Consider the following 23991-nt stretch of genomic DNA (forward strand, 5'->3'; position numbering starts at 1 on the left):
AAATTCCAACCAACCAGTCGGAAATCTGACGAAGTCAAAACCGAAGAATTCCATGTTTCTGTCATGCAACATAATTTTTCCCCCCAAAAAATAAAAATGTTCCCCAGAATTTGATCTAACATGTCATTTGACTATAATTTAAACTCTGAATTCTCACTAGTCTTGTCTGAAATGTAGGTTGAGTTCAGTCTGTCCCTCCACTGTCAGTGTGTTGTTGTGTGTGCAGATCTTCGCTCTCAGACAGACGGAGTCTTCAAAGATGCAGAAATACGCCACACACTTCATCAGAGGAATATCAGTGCTGATGATCCCTATAGCTGCCACAGTGCCGTCGGTGAGTACAGTAACAGCACACAGTAAACATCAGCCCTGATTACCCACAGCTCTGCTACGTTTGATCACAACAGCACAAACAATGATGGAGATTCTGGGATAAACAACAGCACATCACGTCTCCTCTGATCTGTCTGTCGCTGATATAACATTTCAAAGCCCAGAAGAGAGAAAAAAAGTCTACATTGTGACAAACTCAGAATCAGAAGTCATTGTTATGACATAAATGCAAGATAAGAAGGAAAGTCAGAATGTCATGGAAAGATGTAGGATTGGCAGAAGAATTGTCTCAAAGTCACTACAGAAAGGTCTTGCAGCAAAACTTTGTAACAAACTTAATAAAGTACAATAAATTGTGGAAAAACAAGACACAAGGACAAGAAAAGTGATCAGAACTGCAAAGAAAAGCCTGAATTGCAGGAAAATAAGAAATGTGACATGAAGAAACAATCGCAAGTCAAAAACAAAATGCAACAAATTCCAAACTATTTAAGCCAGAATTCCAACAAACAGACTGCAACAAATAAAACAAAGTCAGAATTGTGATCTAAAATACAGAACTGTGACAAAACCACACAGTTGCAAAAGATGTTAGCACGTCCACATATGGTGCGGTAGCATGTCAGGGTGTCCCGTGTTCGAATCCCTGCTCAAGGACATTTCCCTACCCTACCCCTCTCTCTCCCCAACTTCGCTTCCGGTATAAATACTGTCCTATCTAATAAAGGCAAAAAGACCAAAAATAAATCTTTAAAAAATAATAATAAAATCAGATCCAAAGACGTCTTATTAAAAATCAGAAACTTTAAAATGCATCAAAAAAGTCTTCAAATGTTAAATGTATCCAATAAGTTTGAAGTTTAAAATGTATCAAATATCCTGAACTCAAAATGAATCAAAAACTAAAGTTCATCATGTTTTATCACAAAGTTTAACTCCTGAAGGTGAAATGCATGAGAAAGTGCTGGAGAGAGAGAAGTGCTCTGATTGGCCAGAGCTCTGCTGCGCTTGTGAAGAGCAGAAACACAGACAGAGATGTTGCTGATAATCCAGCAGATGAGCACATCACGTCTCCTCTTATCTGTGCTTGTGTTGTGTCTCTGCTCTTGCTTATATAAGAGTCCACATGGGGAACGGGTGCGAGCTGACCTGTACGTTCCACTGTGAAGGACAGCAGACGCTTTAACACTGTCATCATGCTTTTCATACAGAGAATGCATCCCACAGATGCAGAAACACATACTATCAGTCTAAAATCAATATGACTACCTCATATTCAATATATATTATAAAAGTATAAAATTCACCCTAGGCGCAGTGGCGCAGTGGGTAGCACGTTCACCTCACAGCAAGAAGGTCGCTGGTTCGAACCTTGGCTCAGTTGGCGTTTCTGTGTGGAGTTTGCATGTTCTCCCTGCCTTCGCGTGGGTTTCCTCCGGGTGCTCCAGTTTCCCTCACAGTCCAAAGACATGCGGTACAGGTGAATTGGGTAAGCTAAATTGTCCGTAGTGCATGAGTGTGTGTGTGAATGTTTCCCAGATGGGTTGCGGCTGGAAGGGCATCCGCTGCGTAAAAAAACTTGCTGGATAAGTTGGCGGTTCATTCTGCTGTGGCGACCATGGATTAATAAAGGGACTTAGTCGACAAGTAAATGAATGAATGAAAATTCACCCTCCACTCAGCTGAAGTCTAGAAGGGATACAGCTAAAGAATAATTTTAAAATCTAGAGGGGATACAGCTAAATAATCATGGTAAAGTCTAGAAGGGATACAGCTAAATATTCATGGTAAAGTCTATAAGGGATACAGCTAAATAATAATGGTAAAGTCTAGAGGGGATACAGCTAAATATTCATGGTAAAGTCTATAAGGGATACAGCTAAATAATAATGGTAAAGTCTAGAGGGGATACAGCTAAATATTCATGGTAAAGTCGAAAATGGATACAGCTTCATCAGTATACAATAATAATTATTTTATGTTGCTGTGAGAGGTTGGGGTTGACGCTGGTGTAGACGTTAATAAAACAATGAAATTGGTCATTTAATTAAAATTATAAAAAATTCTCATTTGCTCCTGGTCAGAGCTGTATCTCTTTTAGCTACAAATTTCAGAAGCCTTGCTGTTATTAGAAAGTAGAGAAGGGAGAAAGGAAGCTGTTCAAAGCTTGGAAAAGAATTGAACTAATCGCTTTGTAAAATTATGAACTTTTTCAAAGCGTTGGAAACAACACCTAACCAAAACTAATGCAGCTAAAACTGTAATGCTAAACATCCATTAGACGTGGCTCTTTCAAACATAGTGGGAACTTTAAATAGACAGTATACCCTATAAATGCATTTAACTCATCGTCTGATATCAGTCAGTATTAAGTATTTGCAAAATTTGTGTTATTTTATCATATTTCTTTCAAGGCTTTTATATTGTTTGTTCCATCATGAGCTCTGCTAAGCAGGCCAACAAGAGAATAATCATTATGTTAATTTTACAAATGTCTCAATAAAATGTTTGCAAAACACGGAATCATTGAATTTCTAAATTTTTTAAATTAGTTATGATGCAGACATCACGATTACAAAGCAGCCTTGACTCCAGGTGTGTGTGTGTGTGTGTGTGTGTGTGTGTTCTGTTTCTCCAGTCCATGTGTGTGTATTGGCTGAGCTCCAGCTGTGTTGGTTTGGCTCATAACCTGCTGCTGAGATCTCCTGGTGTCCGGAAGCTCTGCCGGATCCCAGAAACACGCTTTGACTCTCAGACGCCCTACAGAGACATCGCCGCCGCGTTCATCCACAAATACAGCAGAGCAGGAGCTCACAGCGGAAAATAGACTGCAATGGCCAGCGCTACATAAAGAGGATTTGTGGAATAAAGAGAAAGGCTCCGGTTCATCTTCAGTGCTGTTCACTATAATCTCCATCATCATGGATTCAAGAGGACTTTCATTTTACATCACAATTTCTAGAGTTCATTTACAATTTTACTGTTCAAAGACTAAAAATAAAGATGTGATCAGTCATCATTGGTCATTGCATTCTATTGCCAGTTTTGCTTATTAACATTTTTCTTTAAATATAGAAATAAATCAGGGTTTTTTGCACAGCAACTCATGATCAACAGCAAACACTGGGTCCTTCTTCCCAACAGAGAAAGTCAGCAGCAGTCAGTAATGCAGGATGATCTGCTGTCAGGGCTTTACTATCAATAAATGTGATTATAATGGAAGTGAATGGAGCAACAACAGACAACATCACCAAGCAGAGTCAGTGTGAACAGTGTGTTGATGAGTTATGAAAACTCTCACAGCATTTCCCCAAAATATGTGTCAGACTCCGATTATTCAGCAGAAATCATCACATTTACTGAAACACAGAGAAAGATGAGGACAAATGAAGACTCGACATCAACCCAGAGTGGAGGAAAACAACCCAACAGCACACACGAGTTAAACTTGGCTCTTGACTTGTAAAGGATTCTGCAGAATAGCCTAACAACCACTAAACTCCTCTCATGCATCAGAAGACACGATGCATTCCTGACTGACAGGAGCTCTGCCTCGGTGAGCTGGAACTGAACAAGTGTCTATGAAGTGTTTAAAGCACACCTCTTCTGTAAACGTGCAAGCTCACAGAGCACCAAAGAAGAGGGAAAGAGGTGAACCGTGACTCATTACTGTTACCTGGTTGAAAAGTCCAGATACTTGATTTATAAAACAGTACCAAATATCTCACCATCCACCGCTTCACTGACTGTAAAAACACTGATGACGGGTTTATGAGGGAAGCCTGATGAGCAAAGACGCAGAGAATAAGTGGTCAGGGCATCTGTCAGGTTTAGTGTTGTAATATTAAAATGCTCAAGAATAGAAAATAATTGTGAACACGAGAGATGGTGAAGTTACCGCCGTGCCCACCATGCAGTTTCATGTTGTTTTGTAGACCAACACTGAATGATCTCTCTACATTCGCATGTGTGTGTGTGTGTTATTCCTGATGTTTAGTGTGTTACTTTAACTATCGCCCTCAACAACAACAAAGAATGTGCCAGTGTCTGCTGGCCCCTGCTTGGCCACCGCTCTGAAAAATCCCTGCCCCCACCACACACACACACACACACTAACATGTGCACACATCCGCACACATAAACACTATATATTCACATGCACATATGTACACAATATAAATCACACACACACACACACACACACTAACATGTGCACACATCTGCACACATAAACACTATATATTCACATGCACATATGTACACAATATAATCACACACACACACTATATATTCACATGCACATATGTACACAATATAATCACACACACACACTATATATTCACATGCACATATGTACACAATATAATCACACACACACACTATATATTCACATGCACATATGTACACCATATAATCACACACACACACATACACACACACACTATATATTCACATGCACATATGTACACAATAAAAATCACACACACACACACACACACACACATAAACACTATATATTCATATGCACACAATATAATCACACACACACACTATATATTCACATGCACATATGTACACCATATAATCACACACACACACACACACACACACACACACTATATATTCACATGCACATATGTACACCAGATAAATCACACACACACATAAACACTATATATTCATATGCACACAATATAATCACACATACACACACACACACACTAATATGTGCACACATCTGCACACATAAACACTATATATTCACATGCACATATGTACACAATATAAATCACACACACACACACACACACACACTATATATATTCACATGCACATATGTACACCATATAATCACACACACACACATAAACACTATATATTCATATGCACACAATATAATCACACACACTCTAATATGTGCACACATCTGCACACATAAACACTATATATTCACATGCACATATGTACACAATATAATCACACACACACACACACTTTTTTACTGCATGTCTGAGAATGCATGTGGATGTCTGCAGCCAGATACTACTGGAGTTTGCACTGATCAGGGGGGTCTGGATCCTCAACCGAGCTCCACTAACCAACACTACTAGCTCAACAGACTAATAAGTTTATTAATATTTATTAAGGTAAGTGGAGATTAGCTTTGGGGAAGTGGATAGAAATATAGAGTAAGATCACACTTTATAACCACACATGAACAGTTACTAACGTAATAACAGCACAGGTCATTGAACAGCATTAATTGTGACCTAAACTATAGTCACAGAGACATTAAATTAGACTGTTTGTGCTGGAAACACTGCTTTGTCCATTAATGTGTCCATTTGTATGTGATCATCATGTAATAAAACAATTGCCCTATTCATATTTGTGTGTGCATTAAACAGTTGAGGAATATTTCATTCAAATGCACATGAATAAATTAATGAACAGAAACACAGCAGCTCATGAGGATTTAAACGATTACATTAGACTTGTAAAGGATCAACAACCAAACCCTTCTCACGCATCAGAACACACAATGCATTCCTGAGCGACAGCAGCTGGGTGAGCAGGAGACTGAGGTTGCGCTGATCTGGGCGGGTCTGAATCCTCCTCACCCGAGCACCGGACACCCAACACACACTCGTACACACACACTCAGTCAGTCAGCATGCTGTGTGTTCTCGTCCTCGCCCTGCTCGCCTCGGCCTCAGCGCAGCGGCTCTCCCGGGGATGCGGCTCCTGTGACCGGACTCAGTGCGCTCCTCTGCCGGCTCAGGGCTGCTCCTCCGGGACGCTGCGGGACTCCTGCGGGTGCTGCGAGCTCTGCGCCGCCGCGGAGGGAGAGCCCTGTGGCGGGCGCGGAGTATCGGCCAGGCGCTGCGGATCCGGGCTCGAGTGCGTCAAGCCTGATAAGAAGAGCAAAAGCGGGATCTGCGTCTGCAAGAGCGGAGTCCCGGTGTGCGGAACCGACGGACGGAACTACAACAGCGGCTGCGCGCTCCGGGCGGCGAGTGCGCGCGCGCTGCAGGAGAAACAGCCGGAGATCCGCGTGCACAACACGGGCAGATGCGCGCAGGGTGAGCAGCTCTGGATGGTCAATGCACTGATGAGCTACAGATATCAGGAAAATAGCAGATTTGCGTATTTTGAGATAAAAGTTTTTTGCTTTTGACTGTCAAAAATATGCATAAATTAGCAGTTTTGGGTTTCTTGACTTATTTTTTCTTTTTTTCTTTTACACAGTAAAAATATGCATAAAATAGCAGTTTTGCATATTGTGAGATTAATTTTTCAGTTTTACACAATAAAAAAAACCCCGTAAAATAGTATTTTTTGCAGCAAAAATAGGCTATTCAAAGATGATTGCTTGCATTTACTAATTTGTTTAAGTTAAGTGGTTGTAAACAATTTATTTGGGTTGAATTTAAACAAACAAATTAAGTTCAACATTACTAAAATGTATTAGTTTACACACCAGGAAGAAATGCTGGGTTTTTAAACCCAATATGGGTTAAATGTGGTCCTAATTTAATTTAAAATGTTAATCCAGCAATCAGGTTAGTCCATATTACACCCAGAATTGGGTTGAAAATAACCCAGCATTGTTAGAGTGCATATAAATTGTTTGCATCAGTTTTGCAGAAATCATTTGTTCAGTGTATTTTGAGATTATTGCCTGTTCCCTGTACAGTGCTCAGCATTATTGAGTAAAGTCTATTCTGACAGTGAATATTTTCCTCCGTTTCTCAGTGAATATGTATTTTGGTGCATTTAAACAAAACAAATTTATTAAACAGATATATTTATTAAAATAATATTTTAGTCACAGAACATATTTGGAAATTGAGAGATAATACAAATAAACAAGCAAATATTGCAAAAAAAAGACAACCTACAAAATATCAACTACATTTTTACATCTTGAAGCGTTATCGTAAGTTATTTGTTTTAAAGCAGTTTTGTTTATTTTGAGATTAATGCTTTCTGTGATCTGCATTATTTCTATATAAGTTTATAACTATATAACTATATATATAACTATATAAGAAATAAGTTTCTTTCTGCCAGTGAAATGCATTATGAACTCTCGATCTTTCTTACAACAACTTGACAAGTTTGAAGAAGTGACAGACATTTTAAATAGTTTGCTGTGCTATATTGTCTGGGTTAGTAAAACCTTGTAATAAACTGCAGCACATTTTCTGTTATTTATTTCTCTGCAGTATAACAGTAAGCCTTTAGATTAAATCACACGGTGGGCTGTTTTAACCCAATGTTGGGTCAAATAATGGACAAACCCAATATCTGATACATTTTGCTCAACCACATCCCCGATTTATCAGGGGGCAACCCAGCATTTATAAAGTTTTTTATTTTTTTTCAATTAAAAAAGGCTTTAAGAAAATTTGTTATATTCTTCCTCAGTTTTTTTTTTTTTTTGTAATTTGAGCTACAATATCTCTAGTAAAGATAGTTAGACTTTTTTTTATTAATTAAATTCAAAATTATAGGGAGGCGTCATGGTGGCGCAGTGGGTAGCATGATCGCCTCACAGCAAGAAGGTCTCTGGTTCGAGTCCTGGCTGGGTCAGTTGGCATTTTTTTGTGGAGTTTGCATGTTCTCCTCGTGTTGTTGTGGGTTTCCTCCGGGTGCTCCGGTTTCCTCCACAGTCCAAACACATGCGGTACAGGGGAACTGATCAACTACACTGGCCGTAGTGTATGAGTGTGTGTTTATGGGTGTTTCCCATTACTGGGTTGTGGCTGGAAGGGTATCGCTGTGTAAAACATATGCTAAATAAGTTGGTGGTTCATTCCGCTGTGGCGACCCCTGATTAAGAAAGGGACAAAGCCAAACAGAAAATGAATGAATGAATGAATAAAATTATAGGACCAAATTTAACCCGACGTACTGTATAGGTTTGACCAAATTTGACCCATCTCTGCGTTTAAACAACCCAGCATTTTTATAGATGTTACTTTTTTTTTAAATAATTTAGTTTTTAAAAAGCTTTTTATTAAATTTGTAATATTTTAGTTCAGTTTTATTGTAACTTAACCCCTAAAGTTAACCTTTAAATTAAATTATCAAAACTATTTTGAATCCAAAATAATGCAAAACTAATAATTAATGAATAAATAGATTATTATAAGGATATTTGCAACAAACTGCCCAAAAATGATCAGCAGAGAAAACTAATTAATGAAGTTACTCCGCACATTACTCACACTCTGCTGTATTTTGATGTAGGTGTTTAAATGGAACACACTGAATATAGAGCAGTAATGCAGAGGAATTCAGACTTCTTTACAGGTCTGTGTACATTCTGAGCTCTCTGCGATATACAACACTGCCTGATTTCTAAACAGTCATGCAGGTTTGTTCATCATTATTTGACATTTTGAAGATCATTTATGTATTTGTGTTTAACAGGCCCCAAAGACATCCTGCCCTGCTGTGTTTGTAATGTTCATAGAGACTCACTGTTTGCATGCATGCAGGAATTTGTAAAGTGTTGAATCTTCAGTCCACCCACAGCCACTCAAAGCTCCCTCCTGGATTCATTCCAGGACAATCTGACCATGAGGATCAGAGAAATGCACTTCTGGCTGCACAATATATATCATTTCAGCATCCATATCGCAATGCACAGATCTGATTGTCATTGTAACATTTATCCATAATGTACTGTTGTCATTTGCATACAGTTGAAGTCAGAATTATTCGCCCCCCTGTTTATGTTTTCACCAGTTTCTGTTTAACAGAGAGCAGATTTCTCCAACACATCTCTAATCATAATAGAGTTAATAACTCATCTCTAATAACTGATTTCTCTTTGCCATGAGGACAGCAAATAATATCAGACTAGATATTCTTCAAGACACTAGTGTTTAGCTTAAAATAAATATTGCAAAAATAACAAGAACATCAAACAATATCAAACATACAAAATTTTAACAAAATATTTTGTTTCTCTTGATTTTTCCTCTTTTTTTTGTTTTTATTTACTATTTTTCTGTTACATTTAAATTTAGTTTTGCACCATTATTTTTGTATTTATTTTTATACTATTTAATATATAATAACTAATATTGGTGTTTATTTATTTATTTTTGTTTCATTAGCTCCAGATTAGGCTTGGTAATGCACAAATATAATATTGTATGTTATATATGTTATACGTGTTTACTCGTATATTTCAATCAAGCATGCATGCCTGTGTGTGTGTGTGTGTATGCATTAGGGTTGCACAGTTTAACGGTACAATGGTAGCATCGCTAGGGATGCACCGATATGGATTTTTTGGCTGATAACCAATTACTCTTAAGATTTGTAGGCCGATAGCGATATATTATAGCTGATAATTGTAAATATTTATTTATAAATGTTATATTTTCATACACTGAGCGAAGGATTTAAATATGCTGATCAAACTGAATACAATCTACATCAACAACACATGGCAAGCAACGTGTTGATAAGAACAAATAATAATATTAGATTACAAACAACCCAGTGAGTTGTTTAGCATGTGTGCATCTCTGCTGTGTTTACACATGTAATATTTAAACCAAAATACACAATGACACTCCATCAAACATGTGTACAATGAAGAGGAACATGGTCACTTACTGAGTTATTAATGTCAATACCACATCAAGGACGGACTTTGAAGGAATAAACAATGTGAGGAGAGCTTCATTATAGTGCACTGGACAAGTCTGAACAGGTTCTGCCCATGCAAGTGCGAGGCAGACAGGTCTGTACAATTACCTAATTTATCAGCTTTAAGATATCATAAGATAAGATATTAATTTTGACATCAGATCCATAATGATAATCTTAAAAATAGCATTTAGCGGCCGATAATGATATAGCTGTCGGTATATCGTGCATCCGTGAGTATCTCAACACTATGGCTCCAAAATCCTGGCGGTGCCTCTGTAGTTTAAGAACAGCTATCGTGATACTTCAGCTGCTATAGTATTATGGCCTAAAAGTATAGTATCGTGACAACCCTAGTATGCATGCATGTTTGTGTTCCTCAGTGTTTTTACACTGGCTGCAGGATCTCCGTGAACAGACATGCCTGAGATTCATTCCAGCTCTGAAAGGAGAGATCAGCTGATCAAACAGCTCTGTCTCCTTTAACAAAACACACACACACACACACACACACACACATAGAGACTGCGGAGGAATCAGTCAACCTGTGTGTAATTCAGAAACAGTGTTCAGACACGCCACGGAGAGAGACACTGAGGTTCCTGCACAATGATAACACAGCTAAAACACACATGACATGACAGAACAGGTGCACACTACACACTTTTACCTGCGTTTCACTACACACGGTGCAGTAACCACAGCCAAAGTCAACCTTTTTAAAACATATATACTTATTTACAGCTTTAATAGTGTCAATCAGATACTAGGGGAGTTGAGCACATAAGAAACTCCTTCATAATGTTGTCTTTATAATTAGTCATTAAACAGTCATTTATTTAACTTTAATCCAAAGCAACTCAGCATCAGAATACCCTGCTATTAACCCGTCCTGTGTGCTGCTGGGTCATTTTCCTCCACTCTGGGCTGATTTTGAGTCTTCATTTGGCCTCATCGTTCTCTGCATTTCAGCAAATGGAAGGATGTTTGCTGAAACCTTATTTTAACACATTTTGGAAAAATGCTTTGAATTTTTAAAAAACATTTCAACAATGCACAACACTAACAGTACAATGACAGATCATCCCTCTCAATCCCAACAGGGGAAACCAGCAGAAACCAGTCAGTAATGCAGGATGATCTGCTGTCATAACTTTACAATCAATAAATGTGATTATAATGGAAGACAATAGAGCTAAAACAGCACCAAAGGGAGTCCATCTGCCCAGTACAGAACGATCAATACAGATTTTCTGACATTAAAGCGTTAATGTTAGTGTAGTTGACCGTGCAGACAGTAGGGGGCGTATATTTGCGCTCCCGCGCGACTCTGGTGGTATCGCTAATGACTCGACATGCAGGTGAAGGATATTAACAATATTTAATCGTCAAATGCCGCGACTGACAAGTTATATTACGCCAAAAAAGTCAATTTCATAATTCATGAATATATTGGAGTACTATTTGTGTTCTATAGTATATTGTATTCAGAAAAACCTTCACTGAAAACCCCGCTGTTTACTCACCTCATGTTCTGGTTTACTCCCAGCTTTCTGAAGAATATCTTGAAGACAGGCTCCAAATCCAAACATAAATAGCGTTACTCATAATGTGAGCGATTTGAATGTTATCGGAAGTATTTTAAAGCCTCGCGGTTGATTTGTGTGAAGAAATGTCCGAAAATTCACCTGAGCATGTTCACGAGTCTGAATCAAACCGCTCGCTGGAATCGGATCTTTTACTGAATCGACTCATTAAATACTTTTAAACGATTCATTTGTCGGACTCCATTCTTGTTTTGGTGAATTTTTAATCTGTTCCTCAAAGGCACCATATGGTGATGATGATGATGATGATGATTTATGAGGCTTTTTCATCTGTTTTAATGCTTCATTATGCCGCTCTTTAATCAATTGAAGAGAAGCTTCAGTGTATTGGAATGAATGTAGACTTCAGTGTTTGATACTCAATGTAATACATCTTTATATATTAATGACCTTTTTATTTCCCTGTGTGTGTGTGTGTTCGTGTGTGTGTGAAGGGCCGGAGATCGTGACTCCTCCAGGAGAGGTGTGGAACATCACTGGATCTCAGGTGTTCCTCAGCTGTGAAGCCATTGGGGTCCCCACACCTGTGCTCACCTGGAGGAAGGTCATACATCATACACATCACACATGCATATCTAACACACACACATATGTATTGATCACATGCATGCATCATGAACACGCATGCATCATGCACACATTCATAAATCACACAAACTCTACTGTTCTCCTATGTAAAGGAAGGATGTGTGTGTTCTGGACGTGCCGTTCTGTGAATAACAGCACAAACAATAGCAGCACAAACACAGAAGGAAACTCTGGATCAGGCCTGTCGTCACACACATTCCTGCATCCACACACACACACACACACTCACACATCAGTGAATTCTGGGAAGTCCTCAGAGCCTGGGAAACATCCGCCTTCAGATGGAGTGTTCCTCTGTGTGTGCAGGAGTTATTAAAGCAGAGGTCACACTGGCTCTATTTTAGGATCATAATCGGGTTAGTTATGCTTCAGAAATGCAGGAAACTGGATTATATCCTGCAGAACGTCTGGAGACATGAGGGATGTGTGTGTGTGGGTATTACCCAGAATTCCACAGAGTCAGAGTTTAAGCAATCAAAACAAACCCATGCTGGAGTGCGGTTAATGACCGTCTCAGATGTTTATATTGCTCCACTGCTCCTCAAACCACTAGATTCTAATACATTTCAACACACATTTGGAATAAATGCTTGTATTTGGTTGACATATTTTAATAAATACAGCTCAGAGAGTTTAGATGCTGACAGTGAATGAGATGAACATCACCTCACTCATGTATTCTGACAGGTTAATCAGCAGCTGTTGTTGATGACTGAAGGCTTTATTCTGAATAACCGCCGGCTGGATGTGCATTATGCTGATTTTTACATGACTGCTAAACTAGCAGACACAAAACATTGATCTAATAATGAACAGGAGAGTTAAATTCACCAAAATTCACTGTGAAATTACAAATGTACATCTTCATAGGGTGTGTGTGTGTTCTGTGTGATCCGCAGGTCTCGGGAGGCTCAGAAAAGCCTGTTCCTCTGCCCGGAGATAAAGATAATCTGGCGGTGCAGACCCGTGGCGGCCCCGAGAAACACCAAGTCACCGGATGGGTTCTGGTGAGTTCCAGCATTAGTTTACTATGGGAATAAACATTTACTCATCATTTACTCTCCTCCGCATCCAACATGGTCAATTTTTTTAGTCTTGATGCAGGTTTTTTGAGGAAAACAGGAGTAGGAGTTTACACTATATAGTGTAATTAACTTATAAACTACAGCTTCAGTGCAGCTTTTAATGACCCAGCATAATAAATGTGTAATAAATGTAATCCAAAAGTAGTCAGATTACATCACCATAAATCTGTAACAAAAGTAATGTAATCCAAAAGTAGTTGGACTACATCACCCTAAATGTTTCAAATGTAATCTGACTACTTTTTAGTGAATTACATTACCACAAATATGTAACAAAAGTAATCTAAATGTAATTTGCTTACATAACCATCAATGTGTAGGACAAGTAATCTAAACGTATTCCAAAAGTAGTCAGATTACCTAACCATAAATGTGTAACAAGTTATTTAAGTATAATCCATTTACATCACCATAAATGTGTAATAAAGTAATGTAAATGTAATCCAAAAGTAGTCAGATTACATTCCCATAAATGTAACAAGTAATCTAAATGTAATCCATTACATAACCATCAATGTGTAACAAAAGTAATCTAAATGTAATCCAATTAAAATCACCATAAATTTGTAATAAAAGTAATGTAAATGTAATCCAAAAGTAGTTGGACTACATCACCCTAAATATTTCAAATGTAATCTGACTACTTTTTTGTGGATTACATTACCACAAATATGTAACAGAAGCAATCTAAATGTAATTTGCTCACATAACCATCAATGGGTAAGAAAAGTAATCTGAATGTAATCCAAAAGTAGTCAGATTACCTAATCATAAATGTGTAACAAGTCATTTAAATGTAATCCATTTATGTCACCATAAATGGTGTAATAAAAGTAATGTAAATGTAATCCAAAAGTAGTCTGATTACATTACCATAAATGTAACAAGTAATCTAAATGTAATCCATTACAAAACCATCAATGTGTAAGAAAAGTAATCTAAATGTAATCCTAAAGTACTTCATTTAATAAGTAATCCAAATGTAATCCAAAAGTAGTCAGATTATATTGCCATAAATGTGTAACAAGTCATTTAAATGTAATCTGTTTACATAACCATAAATGTGTAATAAAAGTAATGTAAATGTAATCCAAAAGCAGGCTGACTACATCACCATAAATTATGTAATCGAAGAGTAGTCAGATTACATTACCATAAATGTAACAAGTAATCTAAATGTAATCCATTAACATAACCATCAATGTGTAAGAAAAATAATCTAAATGTAATCCTAAAGTAGTCTATTTAATAAGTAATCCAAATGTAATCCATAGTAATCAGAGTACATCACCATAAATGTGTAATAAAAGTAATCCAAATGTAATCTGAAGTAGTCAGATCTATGCACTGAGATGTATGCAGACTGGTATTTAGAGGAGTAGTTAAATTACTCCACTGTTACTTTCAGACAAGATAATTAAAGTAATTTAAATACAATTGTAATAATACGATCAATAACAAATTACTTTGTTGAAGTAACTTGTTACGAGAGTGATTTCCTGTAAAACACAACAAACTGAGGGTGTTTAGTGAACACTGCTGCTCTGGTCACAGATCTCACCGCTCACTAAAGCTGAGGACGGATCCTACGAGTGCCACGCCAGCAACACACAGGGCGAAGCGTCCGCCGTGGGCTCCATACATGTGGTGGAATCCATCAGTGATATTCCTGTCCAGATGGGTGAGTGAACTACTGATACACAGTCACAGCGTGACCATGGCAGATTACACATCGTCTGGATTATGTCATTTATATGGTGGAAAAAAAACAAGCTGCAATTTAAAAAGGACATGCAATTACAAAAAACACAGCAAATTAAGAAAAGATCCTCATCGGCTCGACAGCTAACGTTCTGCAAATTCTCACAACACAAACATCAGCATAAATGTGTAATAAATGTAATCCAAAAGTAGTCGGATTACATCAGAATAAATGTTCAGTAAATGTAATCTAAATGTAATCCTAAAGTAGCCTGAACACATCATCATGAATATCTATCAAAAGTAATCTAAATGGAACCCAAAAGTGGTCCAATTACGTCACAATAAATGTGTAATAAAAGTAATCTAAATGTAATCCAAATGTAGTCAGATTACATAACCATAAATGTATAAAAAAAAAGTCATCCTAATGCAATCTAAAGATAATCCGATTACATCACAATAAATGTGTAAGAAAGGTAACCTAAATGTAATCCAAACGTAGTCAGATTACATTACAATAAATGTGTAATAAAAGTAATCTAAATGTAATCCAAACGTAGTCAGAGTACATTACAATAAATGTGTAATAAAAGTAATCTAAATGTAATCCAAATGTAGTCTGACTAAATCAGAAAAGGTGTGTAATGTAAATGTAATCCAAAAGTAGTCCGATTACATCACCATAAAGGTGTAAAAAAGTAATCCAAATGTAATCCAAAAGTAGTCAGATTACGTCAGAATAAATGTGTAATTAACAGATTGTATCACTACGTCCACCTTCAGTTGTGTAATTAGTAATCAGTGAGTGACGGGAGTTCATCAGTACTCCTCGCTTCACGCTCCAGGACTGATTTTGACATGTCAGACGTGTCCCATCATGCACTGCTCCAGTTCACTGTAAAAACAGCAGATCCTGAGCCTCAATCCGTCATTGGACTGCTCCTCTTCAGTCACGCTCCAGCATTCCAGCCCAGATCAGATTGATGGATTGATTCTGGGAAAATCTAAAAGCGTTACAGAACCCAAACACCACGACACAAGAGCTTCCAGAGAACATGCAGAATATCCACGCTGAGGCTTTCCACTGAAAAACAACATCCCTACAGCACACATCCCACCTGCCCCACAGCAGCAGCAGCAGCGTCGAGCTAGACAACATCAACACAATGAGTGTGCTGCACTTCTATTTCTGCTGCAAGTGTCCAGCAGACACAGCCACTTCATGTAAAGCAGGACCTGATCCATTATTCTGAAAGCAACACAAGCATACACTCAAGCACTGAAACTAAACACACTGTCTCCTTGTTTTGTGTGTTTGCAGTGAAGGACAGCGAGCTGTAAGAGGACACACAGGACGAAGCACTGAACACACACACACACACTGAACTCACGCCGACAACACCAGCACACGGACACTTTACTCCAGGAGCAGTGCTGTGTTCATGCTGTATTTCTCTACCTCCTGCATCTGCCCGCAGGACGCTCTGAAAAACACCAACATCAGACGGACTCTCCCAGACACAGCAGTAAACACACGTCTCCCTGTACACTTCATAGGGAACATCATAACATTTATCTCAGCTGAACACTTATCAGATGCAGGCTTTGCTTCTCTTACACACACACACACACGCGCACACACACACTTGTTTTTTTCTTTCAGCTGATGTTGTCTATGGTGCTGAACAACTTCCTGAAGCATCAGCTGTATCTCTAATGTTTAGATGCTGTTCTTTAAAGCCTTACAGGGTAAATGTTTTATATACTACTACCACATTTAAACTTTACACTTACACCAAGTAATTCTATTGAAAGTTCTGTTAAAAACTGAACAAAATAAAAATGTTAAATATGAAATATAGAATGATGTGAATGGGGGAAACCTTTTATATTTGATTTAGAGTTCTCAATTGTATTTAGAGTAAATCTTTAAATTCTTGAAATGTTTTAAGAACTAAGATCTCGTTTATAAAGGCTCTTTCCTAAATTGAGTGTCATTTTAGAGCTTTGAGCATCTGATGCGTTGATATGTGTACATCACTCCTGAATAAAGATGTCAAGTTTGCGTGTCGTCATCTGTGTGGGGGAACTCTGCTGTCAGATATTGAGGATTGAACAATGTCTTATTAGAAAAAAAAGTTGCTTTATTTTGTGTTGAACAGCCGAAACATCTGTTCTACAATAATGACGACACATAAAACAATAAGCCGTGAAGCGCCCCGTGTGAGTGTGTGTGCTCAGCTGGTCATCATGCGCGGGGCGATGCTCATGGACATCAGCTCCTGGAACAGCAGTTTACAGGCGTACGGCATCCGCACCAGAGAGATCTGCAGGACAACAATGACACCATTACAGCAGCAGGAGAACACCTCACAGCTTCATGAGCTTAATTATTCTATTATTTATTTATATCATTTAATGTTTTTATTTTAATGATTATTTTATTTTATTATTTATTTTATTAAATATTTGACTTTATTTTATTATTTTGTATGTTTTTTATATGATTTAATATTTGTATTTAATTTATATTTAATATTTGTATTAATTTTAGTTTTATTTTTTATTTTATTTATATTATTTAATATTTGAATATATTTTTTATTTATTTTATTTATTATTTGTATTAAATTATTTTGTATTTTATTTATATTATTTAATATTTGTATTTATTTTAATTTATATTACTTGATATTTGTATTCATTAAGCATTTTATTTTATTTATATTATTTATATTTAATATTTGTATTTATTTATTTTGTACTATTTTATTTCATTTATATTACTTAATATTTGTATGTATTTTTATTTATATTATTTAATATTTAATTTTATTTATTTTGCATTTTATTTTATTTAAATTATTTAATATTTGTATTTATTTTATTTAATATTTAATTTTATTAATTTGCATTTTATTTTATTTAGATTATTTAATATTTGTATTTATTTTATTATTTTGTATTTTATGTTATTTATATTTGATATTTGTATTTATTGTATTAATATTATTTAATGTGTATTCATTTATATTACGTAATATTTGTATTTATTCAATTATTTTGTATTTTATTTCGTTCATATTATTTAACATTTATATTTTTAGTATTAATTATTTTGTATTTTATGTACATCAAAATAATCTCCAATTGGGGTGAGTAAAATAATGTTGTGATAAAACAAACACTACATTATTCTGCTTCCCCCCTAGTCAGATTATTTTGCTTGTTTAAAGGAAAAACTCACTCCATTGTGACCAGTTCTGAAATAGTGCGCTCACCTGCGTTTTGTTGCGGCAGCCTCTGCACTCGTAGGTGTGTGTGCGTGTGTTAGCGATGGCCATGAGTCCACACAAGTTACACACGTGCACCTGATATGGGTCCGAGGCCTCGAACAGACGCTCCTTCAGGAACTGAGCAGCTCCGTGAGCGATCTGACAATCACGCTCCATCTCTCCGAAACGCAGACCACCGTCACTGCGCGCGCACACACACACACAAAACTGTCATTTTCTCATGAAGCCACTGCAGAATCCGTAGAATCCAGTTTGTTGTGATTCGTTAAATCCCAACACTTATTAGCATTAATACATGCCATGGTAAAGCCATTAGTAAAGCCATGGTCACGCTGTAAGATTAAAGACTAAATTCTTTTAGATTATAAGATTAAAGTCTCAAATCTTCAAATTTTCTGATCTTTGAAACTTTGCAGATCTTTTGCCTTCACAAACAGCTGCATAACACACACCAGGAAAGCTCAAATTCACACACAGCACTGATTTTTAGCTGAATAAAATAAAAATGTTAAAATAAAAAATATTGTTAAATAAAACAAATAAAATTTATAAAAAATGTTAAGGAAATAAAAAAGTTAAATTAAATTTTTTAATTAATATTTTATTAAATAAAAAAATGTTATATTAAATTAAATAATAAAAAATATATAAAAAATAATATTATTAAATTAAAAATAAATAAAATGTTAATAAATAAAATATAATAAACATAAATGTTATAATTAAAAATTTATTATTTATTAAAAAATAAATAATATGTTAATAAATAAAATAAAAACAAATAAAATATAAATAATAATAGATTTAAAAAAATAAAGTAATTTTAATAAATCTTTTTAAAATGAAGAAATGTTAAAATAAATGTTAAAAATAAAAAATATTGTTTAATTAAAAATAATGTTAATAAATGAAATAAACACCAATAAAATATAAATAAAAATAAATAAAATTGGAATAAAAATAAGTCTTTTTTTAAAATAAACAAATGTTGATAAAACAAAATAATAATAAATGTTAATAAAATAAAAAAGTTGTTTAAATAAAAAATTATGTTAATAATTAAAAATATCAATAAAATAAAATAATAATAATAAATTTAAATAAAATATTAAAGTTAAAAATAAAAATGTAAAAATATTTTTTTCATAAATAAATAATTGTTAATAAATGAAATAAAATAAAGGGCCAGGCCAGTGCAGAACTGACCGTGATCGCCCCTCCATGGGCTGTCTGTTGAGGATCTGCACCGGCCCGCGGGCTCTGGAGTGGATCTTATCGTCCACCATGTGCTTCAGACGCTGGTAATATGTGGGTCCGACGAAGATCTGAGACGTCAGTTTACGACCCGTGAAGCCGTTATACAGAACCTGCAGGAATAAACAGCTTCATCACACATGCACACATGATCATAATTGTAACTATTTTATTAATATAGTCATAACTGCAACACAATCTTTATTAATATGGTCAAAGTTTCAACATAATCTATTAATATGAATATAGTTTGAGCGTAATCGTTATATGTTAATGTAAGCAGGTGACCTCATTTCCTCTGAGATGGTAGCCGTATTCAGACAGCAGGTTGGAGACCTTCTGCACATTGACAGCATCATTGAATGGCGTGGCGTCACCGATCTCTCCTTTATTAGCAGACACCTGAACACGACAGCACATTTACATTACATTTATTCATTTAGCAGAGGCTTTTAGAAAAAAACAACAACTTACAAATGAAAGAAATCACCAGAGAACAGCAACATAGAGAAGCCATAACACGTCTAACACAGACTACTATTAATGTTGAGTAATGATGAAGATATACATTCAGAAAACTTAACACTGTGATTGAACACAATGATTTGTGCATGGCAGAATTATTAAGGGGCATGTAGTGAACTTGTGTTTTCCAGAATAAGCATGTGTCGCCAGCATAGATGTCAGTAGCGTGCTGTACCTTCCCCTGCAGACACTCGATCAAATGGCCGACTGTCATTCTGGATGGGATGGCGTGAGGATTGATGATGATATCTGGAGTGATTCCCTCACAGGTGAACGGCATATCCTGAAGAGAGAGAGAGAGAGAGAGAGAGAGAGAGAGAGAGAGAGAGAGAGAGAGAGAGAGAGAGAGAGAGAGAGAGAGAGAGGAGGATTCACAGTGAAGAGCAGACATAAACACACACAGCTCATCTGAGAGTCTTCGCTATCAGCAGGAGCTGGACAAACAAGAGCTATAGCAGCAGGCCAGTCTAAACACTGATCTCTCTCACGCACGCACGCACGCACGCACGCACGCACACACACACACACACACACACACACACACGAGGCCACTGCAGAATCTGCTCTTTTCTCTCCTACTCTGCTCTGATTGGTCAAGCCTGGTCTGTTGTGATCCTAAAACTTATTAGCATGAATGCAGAGTAATGCCATGGTCACGCTGTAAGATTAAAGACTAAATTCTTTCAGATTATAAGATTAAAGTCTCAAATCTTCAATTATCCTGATCTTTGAAACAGCTGCATTAACACATCAGGAAAGCTCATGTTCACTCACTGATTTTTATTTTCTAGATGAATAAAATAAAATATTTTAAAACTTCAAATAAATAAATGTTAATAAATAAAAATAATAAGTGGAATAAAATAAATATATATATTTTAAAATAAATTAAATAGGTAAATATATATATATATATATATATATATATATATATATATATAAATGTTAATAAATAAAAGTAATAAGTGGAATAAAATAAATATATATATTTTAAAATAAATATATATATATATATATATATATATATATATATATATATATATATATATATATATATAAATAAATGTTAATAAATAAAAGTAATAAGTGGAATAAAATAAAAATATATATATTAAAATAAAATAAATAGATAAATAAATGTTAATAAATAAAAGTAATAAGTGGAATAAAATAAATATATATATTTTAAAATAAATTAAATATATAAATATAAATTAAATATATAAATATAAATTAAATATATAAATATATATATATATATATATATATATATATATATATATAAATGTTAATAAATAAAAGTAATAAGTGGAATAAAATAAAAAATTATTTATTCCACTTTTATTTAAAAATAAAATATTTAAAAATAAAATAAATAGATAAATAAATGTTAATAAATAAAATTAAACCAATTAAAACAAAAATAATAACACATTAGTAAAGTGAAATAAAATAAAAAATATTTAAACAAAATATGTTAAATAAAATAAACATAAAAGCTAGTTAAATAAAGTAAAACCAATTTAATACAAATAAAATAAAATAATAAAACATTAATTTATAATATTATAAATGTTAATAATGTTAACAGTCTTACACACAGTCTGTCCCTCACACTCTTACACAGACAGTCACACACAATAAACACTACAGTATTCATCAGACACAATAAGATGATGGGGAAGGTCTGCTGAATGCTTGATTCTCATTGGCTGATGTTTACTCTCAGGTGTTTGGTTGTTGTCACAAAGGCACAGCTAAAGTTGTTCCGGCAGGTTTAGAGTGTATTACAGCTTCATATCATTTCGCTGAATGATGAGTTATTTTACAGCTACATCCTAATATGGAACATTCTTCAAAATATCTTCTTCTGTGTTCAATATAAAAAATAAACTAATAAAGGTTTGGATTCACTTGATGATCAGTTAATGGTGATTGAATTAAACTTTTTGGGTGAACTATCCCTTAGAATAATATAGAATAGAAATAAAATAAAAAAATAAAAAATACAAAACAATAGAAAATAAAAATAAATACAAAAATTAAATCAAATGAAAAAAGCATAAAATGCACAAAATAAATAAATCAATAAATAAATAAATAAATAAAAAGTGCTCGCACCTCTTGTCTGTACTGGATCCCGCAGGTTCCCTTCTGTCCGTGTCGACTGGCAAACTTATCCCCGATCTGTGGAATACGAACTGAGCGCACCTGCAGAAACATAACACACATAATACGTCTGAAACACAGTTTAGTGTGTGTGAGAGAGAGTGAAGGAGTGTGTATGCATGCTTGGGTGTGTTTGTGTTGGAAAGTGTGTGTGAGAAAGTGTGCATTGGAGTCTGCCTGTGTGAATTGGAGTGTGTTTGTGTGTCTCAAAAACTGGTGGCGCACACACAAAACATTATTAATTCTTGTCTAATTTTGGGTTCATTTAAGAAAGTCACAACACTTTAAAATAAAAAAAACAGTACTTTTTTGTTCAGGTGTTGTCATTTTGACCCATACATCAACAGTGTTACACCTCTTTGACCCAGCCGAGTGTGTAAGAAGCGCAGTATAAATGGCAGATGAACACTGTTGGTTTAAAGCGAACACACACCCTGATTTTGCAGAACTTGTATCCCTCCTGGTTAAGCGTGACCATGACCTGGTCCACGATGCCGGTCTCGCTGGTGCGCAGGAACGTGCTGCAGTCCCGCTTGGTGTAGCGGCGGTTGGTGCTGTCCAGCTCATCATCGTTCTCTGGCAGAGTCACAGTTTTACCGATGATCACATCCTCACCGGACACACGCACACCCGGAGCAATCAGACCGTCATCATCCAGCTTATCATAGATGGCGTGTCTCATTCCTGCAGAGGAAACACTTTATGATGATGATGGAGGCAACAACACACACTGGAGATCCAGCACACATCCTGGCTTTCACTACAGTAGGAGATTCAAACTGAAATCACACTGGCCTACATATAAGAGCTGCACGATACTGAAACAATCTGACACTGCCATATTGTGTTCTTCTGTCATATATATTGCCATCTATTGCTTGTGGAAAAAATTAATTAATTTAGACTGATTTGGATTATTCTGTAGAGGAGCAAATCTACATGAATGATAATAAATCACAAGCATAGAAAAATCCAGCAAAGCGAAGATTATGTTTATGATATATGATCTATCATATTAAGGAATCAAATGAATAGATAAATAAATAAATAAATAAATAAATAAATGCATATAAATAAAAAACTAAATGCATAAACAAAAACAAAAAAACTAAATAAATTAATAAATTCACAAAAACTAAATGCATTAATAAATAAATGCAAATAAAAATTAATGCATAAATAAATAAAATACAAATAAAAAACGAAATGCATAAATAAATAAATAAACAAAAATACAGAAAAACTAAATGCATAAATAAAAAATACAAATAAAAAACTAAATGAACAAATAAATAAATACAAAAAAACCTAAATGCATAAATAAATAAATACAAAAAACCTAAATGCATTAATAAATAAATACAAATAAAAAACTAAATGCATTAATAAATACAAATAAAAAAACTAAATGCATCAATAAATAAATACAAATAAAAAACTAAATGCTTAAATAAATAAATGAATTAATAAAATAAAAACTAAATGCATAAATAAATAAAAATACAATTAAAAAACTAAATGCATAAATAAATAAATAAAATAAATGAATGCATACACATAAAAAATCTAAATGTAGAAAATACATGCATAAATAAATAAATGCATCAATAAAAATAAACAATGCACACATAAACACATTAAGTTTTTTGGTTCAATTGTAACGTGCAATTGTTTTGATAACTGTTATTAATATTATCTTGTTGCTAAACTAAATTTTTCTGCAAAATCTATTAATAAATTTCTCTAAATTGATTAATA

The 23991-nt window shown here is 35.0% G+C and overlaps 3 protein-coding genes across 12 annotated transcripts in view; 2 read left to right on the forward strand and 1 right to left on the reverse strand.

Annotated features, from left to right (window-relative positions):
* Positions 1–3649, forward strand: part of cox18 (cytochrome c oxidase assembly factor COX18) — a 10048-nt gene extending 6399 nt beyond the window's left edge. For 2 of the 5 annotated variants that reach the window (XR_015506580.1, XR_015506581.1), the window contains exons 6-7: positions 227–1650; positions 1873–3349. Coding sequence is in view for 3 of the 5 variants with exons in the window: in XM_087279939.1 (XP_087136065.1) it covers positions 227–334; positions 2972–3160 (297 nt within the window). In the remaining 2 variants the exon portion in view is untranslated. 5 annotated transcript variants of the gene reach the window in all.
* Positions 3650–5976: 2327 nt separating this feature from the next.
* igfbp7 (insulin-like growth factor binding protein 7) lies at positions 5977–17063 on the forward strand. Its single transcript, NM_212924.5, is given in 5 exon segments — positions 5977–6416; positions 12047–12156; positions 13100–13207; positions 14840–14966; positions 16311–17063. Coding segments are annotated over 5 exon segments (774 nt in total). The 5' UTR covers positions 5977–6007; the 3' UTR covers positions 16331–17063.
* Positions 17064–17110: 47 nt separating this feature from the next.
* polr2b (RNA polymerase II subunit B) overlaps positions 17111–23991 on the reverse strand; it is a 30161-nt gene continuing 23280 nt past the window's right edge. For 5 of the 6 annotated variants that reach the window (XM_087279995.1, XM_087279994.1, XM_087279996.1 and 2 more), the window contains exons 19-25: positions 22667–22917; positions 22186–22275; positions 20240–20347; positions 19828–19941; positions 19492–19652; positions 18271–18466; positions 17113–17316 (exon numbers count right to left, since the gene is read on the reverse strand). In XM_087279995.1, coding sequence (XP_087136121.1) covers positions 17227–17316; positions 18271–18466; positions 19492–19652; positions 19828–19941; positions 20240–20347; positions 22186–22275; positions 22667–22917 — 1010 coding nt within the window. In that variant the 3' untranslated portion in view covers positions 17113–17226. 6 annotated transcript variants of the gene reach the window in all.

The sequence above is a fragment of the Danio rerio genome, chromosome 14, assembly GCF_052040795.2.
Source record: "Danio rerio strain M-AB ecotype USA chromosome 14, GRCz13ab, whole genome shotgun sequence".
In the NCBI taxonomy this organism is placed as follows: domain Eukaryota; kingdom Metazoa; phylum Chordata; class Actinopteri; order Cypriniformes; family Danionidae; genus Danio; species Danio rerio.